Genomic DNA, 9,171 nt, shown 5'->3' with positions numbered 1-9,171 from the left:
AAATTTCTTTCAATAATGAGGAGTAATACTTTCGTAACAAGAAAGTGATAATTATTATCGTACGTAGTACGATAACTAGTGGCATATTGAGACGTGACCAGAGTCTGCTAGTATAGACCCGGTTTAATACGTATTATATGGTTCACACGTGATAGATTCGTATCAATGTGAATATTACAATAATATGACCATACTCATAAATAAGAATATAAATCTGAGTACCCTTTTAAATTATTTTGTCACAACATGTTTCGGCTACTAATGCCATTATCATATTAGAAGTAGCCCTAAAGAAAAATCTGGTGTGATACACTCACACAACTTTCCTTGCTCATTGATCTATAAGCCTCATTAACGAGGATAATTTAGGGAATAACATTATGCCGATTGGCGACTAAATAATTAAAACTACGATTATACTATTGTTATTGTGATCAGAGTACATTTTCCTTTGTTTGGATTATGCAATCTGAGGATTTTTTAAAAGTTGTCAAAACAGCTGTTCTACGAATAAAATATCGACATGTGTTCTTTTGAATAAACTGCTCTACCTACCTACCTCACGCACGAGAAGGAGGTTACAAAGTAAATTTCTCAAGGATGGGGTGGACCCCCTGTTAATTTCTCAGGGAGGAGACTCATGCAAGTTAATAGAGCTGATATATAACTATACAGGGTATGAATTTGAAAAAAATCGGTCTAGTCATTTTTGAGAAAATCGTGATAGAAATTTAACAAAATTCATTCTTCTCAGGAATATTACGGAGCTCCTGAAATTTTCCCAGAAATTAGACTCAGGGCTTATAAATAGCTATCTAGGGTATAAATTTGAAGAAAATCGTTAGAGCCGTTTTCAAGAAAACCGTGAATAACATTGTTTTTTAGCTATTATCCGCCATTTTGAATTGAATTTAATTGAATTTATTATTGTCGGATCCTCATGGTATAAGGACCTCAAGTTTAAAATTTCAAGTCAATCGGTTGATTAGGAATGGAGTTATCGTGTTCACAGACACACACACACCCACACACACAGACCAACACCCAAAAATCATGTTTTTGGACTCAGGGGACCTTGAAACGTATAGAAAACATGAAATTAGGGTACCTTAATTTATTTTTGGAAAGCAATACTTTCCTTACCTATGGTTATAGGGCAAGGAAAGTGAAAAGACTCTAATTAAGTCATCTAGCAGACTCATGTCTGTTGCGGCTCTTCTCAATATCCGACTGACTTATGGTGGTTAGTCACAATATGACTGATAAGTCATAATGAGACTCAATATGACTTATCTTATGATGATTAGACTATCTTGTCTCATGACTAGATTATCACAAATTAGACTATTCAGAGTATCTAAAGCCTAACTATTACTGGACTATCAGAGTCTTATTTCCTCAAAATATTGTATCAAGACTGTCACAGTTCTAATGTCTATCGATATCGGTTTCACTTATTTCGTATCCATCAGATTTTCAAATTATTATCTGATAATTATAGACTACAAATAATTAATTGGAAGTTCCCTATTATTTAGTGTTCGATCTGTTCAATTGGATTGGCGTTCAGTTCTGTTCAATTTCTTTTTTTCTGACTGCAATTATTCCACAGGAAATTGGGAACATGGAGTAACAAGATACCTATGTCACATTAGTTCGTGACATTGTTGCAGAGATGAAATCTCGATTTCCTTATTCTTAACTCAAATACTTGAGAATGATATTGTATGTATCGATGTATAAATGAATAAAGAACAAATGTTTTTAGGTAGTCTTGTACCTTCTACAGAATTGAACTATTTCATTTTATATTCAGATTGGCTCCTAAATTATAAAACATAGAAAAAACTTAATTATGTTAACGGGATTCAAGGTAATGGATCAAGGTGAGTGGATGGAGAGATAAACAAAACACAAGACGTACACAAGATATTCAGCATTTAATGCTCACGTTTCAAAAATGGGATTGCAATTTACATAGGATAAAATTCTTGACCGAAAGAAACGTTTGTTGTACAGATTTCTATGTGGTAGTTAAACATAATTATGTTTCCGTATACATATTTAAGGCTTGGCGGGTAAATGGATGTCTCACTTGGAATTCGAAAATGAAATACAAAAGTAGCCTCACTTCACCCGCCTGCATCATCATACAATAATTTACTTGTTGATTTTTGATTGTGAATTATCTGTTCAGTGAATAGGGTACTAGTTCATCAGAGTTTTATTGCTTTAGCTTGCAGGAACATGGTATGAGCAACCAACTCTACCAAATAATAATTATTACATTCTAGTATATTACTGAATACATTAACAAAATTAAAATTTGAAGAATTAGATTAATTTCCCCGGTAGTATACAACATGGTATATTAGTCGAATAATTTAAAAAAATACAGTGGCAAAGCAGAAATCAAATTTCAATTTTATAAACTGGTAAATAACGAACTCAACTGGAATACAATATTTTTCAATAAATATTGAGCATTATTTGAAGTCAACAGGAATTGAAAGTTGTAAAATTGAATTTCTTACACTTATAATCAAATTTGTTTTACAAAAAAATTTTATTTAATCTTGGTTTGATATAATCTAAAACAGATCATCCGTTTTATAAACAATTCTAATATGCTTTTACAGAGGCTGAAAAAAGGTTATATGGCATCATGTAAACGGAATTGTTGAAAATTGATCCAAAGAATAGGAGAGTGCATACATAGTGTAATGCTATTTCAAGATCTGCTAATTTTTAGAAGAGAATTCGTAAAGTTTTCAATTCAATATTTTTTTCAGCTCAACAATTTTTTACTCTTTGATACTAAATGAATAGAGATAAGTAAATGCAGTAATGTTTTATCATTCAAGTTTTTGGAAATAGAATGAAAATAAATTTAGATAATATAGGAGAACCATAGAAATTAATATCATGTTGAAAGTCCGAAAATCATAGTCTGTGAAAACTTTGCTTTGGCTATTCAATTGATTTCGGTACAATCAATGCCCAACAACAAAATGACTTTTCCAGTCCAGTTTTGCAATAATTGAATTTATACTATTTATAACCTTGAAGTAGTGTATTGATTAAAATTCATAATTTCGAAAATTTTATTCAATTTATTAATTTTTGATAGTAATATTTCACGTTCCGATATAAAATGAAATTAGATTGTAAGTGCGCAGGTCTACACTTTCTCAACAGGAGCAACAAAAGCATTACAACAAATCATAATAACAACTATTTTCTTTTATACAAACAGCACAACCATGAAAGATTACATAAAACATGAAATCAACCCTTGCTCTCCAATCAGTTCTAATAAACGATTCAAGTTTTTCAAGATTATGATGAACAGATAGATTGAATTGAATGACCCCTTTCGACTGCTCTATTACAATAAATATAATTATTATCGTTAAGTTATACCATAATTAGTTTGTAGAAAAATTCGTATACTTTGTGTCAAGTTCATATCATTAGACTTTAAAATCTTAACTATTTACTAGTACATATCTCCTGAAAATATAATATTATTGTTTTTATCCGTTACAAATAAAGTTTCGTAATATATTTTTTGGTATACCATGCTATTACATTCATCGTATCAGTAATTTTATGTAGAAATCCTCAACAATACAATATAATATATATAATATATAAAACAGCCACATTGCCTGGTCAGGTTGAGAGCCTGCCGAATAAATAATTAATTATAAAATTGGTATACAAACAGGAGGATGTTGACATTAATTAAAACCACCCTCTACGTCATAATGATATTTCTCTCGTAGACGTGTACTGGATGAAGAGATACTAATTTAGTGAATTGTCAATCGGTCATTAAAAAGTGAAACAGACATAGTAAAAGGATACAATGAGTATTATTTTGGGGCTGGAAGTGTTTAAAAGGCCTGTGAGCAGGGCCAAAAAGCGAGGGCTTTCGCATTCAGTGATTGAATTTTCCAACCAAATACTGAACACAAAGAGGTTATAGCACACATTTCGCTAAATAATTTGTTCGCACCAAAATATACGAAATACATTCAAAGTCTTAATATATTTATATATATAACATGGTACCTAGTATATAATGTATAATACATATTTATAAATTTGGAATCATGAAATCCCAAAATATTTACATACACTTTCCTATGAAATGAGACCAAGAATTTATCTAAGATGTATGAACTCGTGAACTTGAAATCACCGACCGGTGTAAAGGAAATTGAGCTTCAATCTCTCGCTATTGAGTGAAGGGAACATCTTTTTGCTCAACGTGTCTCTAGGAATAACTCAATTTTTATCTTATAATCAACTCCCTCAAAATCTCCAAAACCACAGCAGAGTAAACGGGTTGGATCAGAACACAACATAAAAGTAGCCCTATAAACTCAGATTCTGGCTATACTCTACATTGGAGTATCAATCTTGGAAAATAAAGATAAAAGTTTTATAGAATAAATAAATTTTCTTGGCATCATTCAACAGGAATCGGTTTGAGTATACATGAGTATATTTTCCTTGTATCGTCAGATATCATCCCAATAAGGACAGTCATCTTAGATCAATCAATATATTTTGTTTAATACAGATAATCACGGATTATAATTAATAACGAATTTTCAACAACTTATCCAACAATATCAATATGGTTTCGTGATAAAATAAATAAATGAGATTAAACAGTAAAGATAAGATACCTTAATATTTATGGAATAATGTGTGAAGAAATTTCAAATCTCATTCAAATTGGTTGTGATGTAAAATGAGTATTACAGATGAAAAATATTCAATAAATTAAAAAAATATAATCACAAATTGCAACGCACTTCTCAAAATTGAAGTGATAATCATAATCATTCAGAAAAATACCATTTCAAAATGGTAGAATAAAATCGTCCCTAAACAATGTGGTGACCTGCACCATTACATTGTGAATCAATATAATTGTGATGGTATGGTTCTGAACATAATAAAATGTAATGTGATGCTTTGTATAATAATATCTATCACGGTATAATATCATTCTTCTCAGTATACGAAAAAATTGTCACAATCGTAGGTGAGAGTTAAAAAAATATCGAATGCATAGGAAAAACTCCTAAAAAATTTGAAACACAAAATTTCTAAAGACAATTCAGTTATAAATAATGCAAAATTGTAAGACATTCTCTGATTGATGTGAACTGCAAAACATTCAATAAAAATGACCCGCCTACCCTGAAGTTTCCACTAATTAAAAATAAACCCCTTGTACATTTACGTATTCTTATCTTCAGATAACGAGACACACATATTCAATAATCATCGTTCATATTCATTCACATCCTCTTCAATCATTTCTCTAATATTAACAGTAGCTACACTGTACAGAAAATTAATATAACACAAATCCAAACATATTACATTCACGTTATTAAAAATTAAGGACTGAATTTTTTTAGTTAATCGTCTTTCTCTTACAGGTCTAGCCGAACGGGTTCCCGTTGTTTATCATTTATTATTAATATTATTTATTCACGAATGTTTGTTGAATTCTTTCCGGTAAATCGTTTCGAAAAAGAATTTTAGAGTTTCGCACAGGCATAACAGAAAAATATCACATTTTTCTCGCGGACTCCCTGCAATGTTCGGAGTAGTTGAGAAAAACTCGCACAACGAAATTCTTGTTCGAAGCGTCGGTTCGTCCGTCGGCCATTTTGAATTTTCGCACACGTCTGAGTGATTGTTACGTGGTCGCCTAATTTTTAATCATTTTTGCCTAAAAAACTACACTAATCGCGCCAGGCTTCCACAGAGATCAAGCGAACAGTAATTTAGTCGAACCAGAAGAAGCTGGGAGTCGGTCCAAGGTCGGCATTGGCTGCTTCCTTGCACCCCTCACCCCTTGTACCCCTCATCAGTCCACAACTCAATCGTCAATCCGGATCCTGAAACAAATAAACAATCCCGTCAAATATAACAGAAAATATATAGATTGATATACAGATATTTATAGATTGGATAATGTAAATTAATAATAGACTCGAACTCAACTAACAATAAGCTGTTTGTAAGTCGGAGCTGGCAATAGCCTAATCCTTGTACGCAAGATGATGATGATGATGATGATGATGATGATGATGATGATGATGATGATGATGATTAGATATCATTTTACCAAAAGGTCAATATCACAGCTCTAAAGAATGAAATAGGTACACGATAGACATTGAAAAAGTTATTATATATTGAAGACGATAAAAACATCAACGAAATTATTTTAACTCTAAGGGTTGTTTTTAAGGGTTTAAAGTTCGTCTTTTAGCATGTATATTCTTCTTCTCCCAATCTCTTAATTATAATTGAAATTTCCATATCATATGCTACTATAGAACTATAATCTAGATAGAGTACCTCTTCGAAACAGTTGTTAACTGGCAACTAAATTAATAATTTTGTCAGGTTGGCATTAAGTTGAGTTGACTTTATTAGGTTGGCACCAAGTTGAAGATTTAAATGCATTTATCGCAGAAAAATTGATTGGGCACTGCTACTTCAATCCTGGGAATATTATATTACTAGCCGTAAGTGCACGTCCAGTGCCAACATACCTGTCATCAAATTTTTGGTTGGGATCGATTTAGTATGTTATTTTGAGCACAAAATCACAAAAATTAAACGGCGCTCACTATTGTTTTTAAAATAAACTAAGTTCAAAGTAGCAGAACTTCACATGCATTTAACCTATAAAAACCTAAAATGCTCAAATTAAAAATGCAGGCGAGCGAAGCGAGCCTGCTGATCTCATTCTCGGACGATCCAGTCCGGGGTCCAGGGGGCGGAGCCCCCTCGCTAGACGGATATGGCGAGCGAAGCGAGCCTGACGGCTAGTGAGTCTATATAAATCATGTCGTGTCGATGATGTTCTTATTATAGACTCTGACATGTACTCATCATGCAAATTAAGCCAAAATACTGCATTATTTGATTCTGTTAGTTCCTCTGACTCATCATTTGTTGAAAAATTCCATGAATATATTTGGAATACATGGGCTTGTATATTCTCCGCCAATGACAGAGCTTACTCTAACATCATTGGTTAACGCTAATGGCCAATCGTAGCTCTTCACCCACACTATATAAATATTCTGCTGCTCGATGAGCAGTTTACTACAGATTGATGATGGTGTAATTGCCGAGAATAATATCTTAAAATCTTTGATAATTCAATGGTTAGCGATATCAAGTGGTATTATCTAGGTTTACTAGAAAATATTATCATTTATTGTAATGTATTCCATTCCGAGTTCAATCCAACAACCGATGTATCTCTGTTTCACCTGAGATAATGTATATGGACCCAAATGAGTAAAGTTTTGTTAAGCTAGTTTTTCAAACTACTGATCTGTTCAACTTAAAAACCCATTATATACTCCTACAGTTTATAATATATGGGCTTTTCTCAAAGTGCGTACAGATTTATGATCCACCAACACGCGCATTTTGCTTTCCATCAGCTGACGCCACGCTCAGCTGACAAACACTCTTCATCTTACAAACACAGATTAAAATTCCTGTACAAACACAGATGTAATAAACATCAGCTGATGAAAAGTGAAATGAACGTGTTCGTGGCGCACAAGTCTGTCCGTACCTTGAGAAATAACGTGAATTTCACAGTTTGAAACAAATCAAGTGATCTTTCCAAGTGATCAGTGTTCCTTCCACAAGAAAGCCCATAAAGTGCACTTTCTCCTATAACTCAACAACGTCAAGTATGTGATAGTGACATATTTATTTATAACTAGATGGTCATACTACAGATGATGATCATAGTACTGAGGAGGTAATTTGAGGATGTCAAGTTTGTGAATCAGTTTTAAAATTTATTGACAGAAGCACATACTTATATAGTGCACATTCTCCTTCAATTCAACGATGTCAAGTATTTGAATGAAGTCTATCATCTATTTACACGTACTACAGATGGTGGCCGTAGTACTGAGAAGGTAATTCAAGAATGTCAATTATGTGAATGGAATCTATTCACCTGGACTACAGATGATGTCCATAGTACTGAGGAAGTAACTTAGAATGTCAAGTATGTGAATGAAATCCACTTACCTGGACTCAAAATGATGGCCATAGTGATGAGGAGGTAATTTAAGAATGTCAATTATGTGAATGGAATCTATTCACCTGGACTACAGATGATGCCCATAGTACTGAGGAGGTAACTTTAAATGTCAAGTATGTGAATGACATCTATTTCCCTGGACTCAAAATGATGGCCATAGTGATGAGGAGGTAATTTAAGAATGTCAAGTATGTGAATGTAATCTATTTCCCTGGACTACAGATGATGCCAATAGTACTGAGGAAGTAACTTAAAATGTCAAGTATGTGAATGACATCTATTTCCCTGGACTCAAAATGATGGCCATAGTGATGAGTAGGTAATTTACGAATGTCAAGTATGTGAATGATTTGTATTTACCTGGACTACAGATGATGACCGTAGTACTGAGGAGGATAGTGGTACTCGTTGTGGAAAGCCGGATCCCCAGGGCCCCGGTGCATCATCTGCTGACTGTCCATCATGTAGCCCATGGCTCCGTCAGGGCTGTAGGCGCCGCTCGGACCTGCGTGCGGAGAGAACACTACACGTTAATCGCGTTAGACATCTGCCACTAGCCGGGCCTGACGCCCGCTCCCGCATGCGGGAAGCACACGGACGCGGCCCGGGACCGGACCGGTCACATAAACTGTGCCAACGCTCAAGGCTGACTGGCACAGTCCATGTGACACACTAATCACTAACAATAAACAATGAACAATGAGATTCACGTATATAGTCGGCATCTGAACAACATTGATTTGAAACTATTGACTGTCGTTTAGGTCTGATAATATTTTATTCTCTTATAGCTCTATAATATAGCTGTTATTTAGGTCAAGTGCAATACAATTGAGCAGTATGCTAATACATCATTTCCTTTACAGGCTAATACATAGTCAGCTACACACTTGCATACTAGTCAGGAATTAGTGAGAATGGATGAGGGAGAAGTTAATTGATGGGGATGATGTATTTGCTTTGAAATGGCAATTCGCTGGTATATTGTCGTATAGCTCTGAACCAGATAGCTCTATCCTTTTGCAACTTTACACCATTCCCAAAATGTTTGT

General features: G+C 33.7%; 1 protein-coding gene across 14 annotated transcripts in view; it reads right to left on the bottom strand.

Moving 5' to 3' along the window:
* Positions 1 to 1,921: 1,921 nt before the first annotated feature.
* The window catches only part of LOC111044004 (homeobox protein homothorax), a 400,612-nt gene continuing 393,362 nt past the window's right edge, over positions 1,922 to 9,171 (bottom strand). For 8 of the 14 annotated variants that reach the window (XM_039426696.1, XM_039426698.1, XM_039426703.1 and 5 more), the window contains 2 exons: positions 8,480 to 8,642; positions 1,922 to 5,930 (listed from right to left, as the gene is read on the bottom strand). In XM_039426696.1, coding sequence (XP_039282630.1) covers positions 8,485 to 8,642 — 158 coding nt within the window. In that variant the 3' untranslated portion in view covers positions 1,922 to 5,930; positions 8,480 to 8,484. The remainder of the gene's footprint in view (positions 5,931 to 8,479; positions 8,643 to 9,171) is intronic. The other 6 variants (XM_039426701.1, XM_039426705.1, XM_039426695.1 and 3 more) reach the window with 1 other exon arrangement.

Source organism: Nilaparvata lugens, chromosome 4 (genome assembly GCF_014356525.2).
Source record: "Nilaparvata lugens isolate BPH chromosome 4, ASM1435652v1, whole genome shotgun sequence".
NCBI lineage: Eukaryota > Metazoa > Arthropoda > Insecta > Hemiptera > Delphacidae > Nilaparvata > Nilaparvata lugens.
Note: the sequence above shows the minus strand (reverse complement) of the source record. Positions and strands in the feature narration are given on the sequence as shown.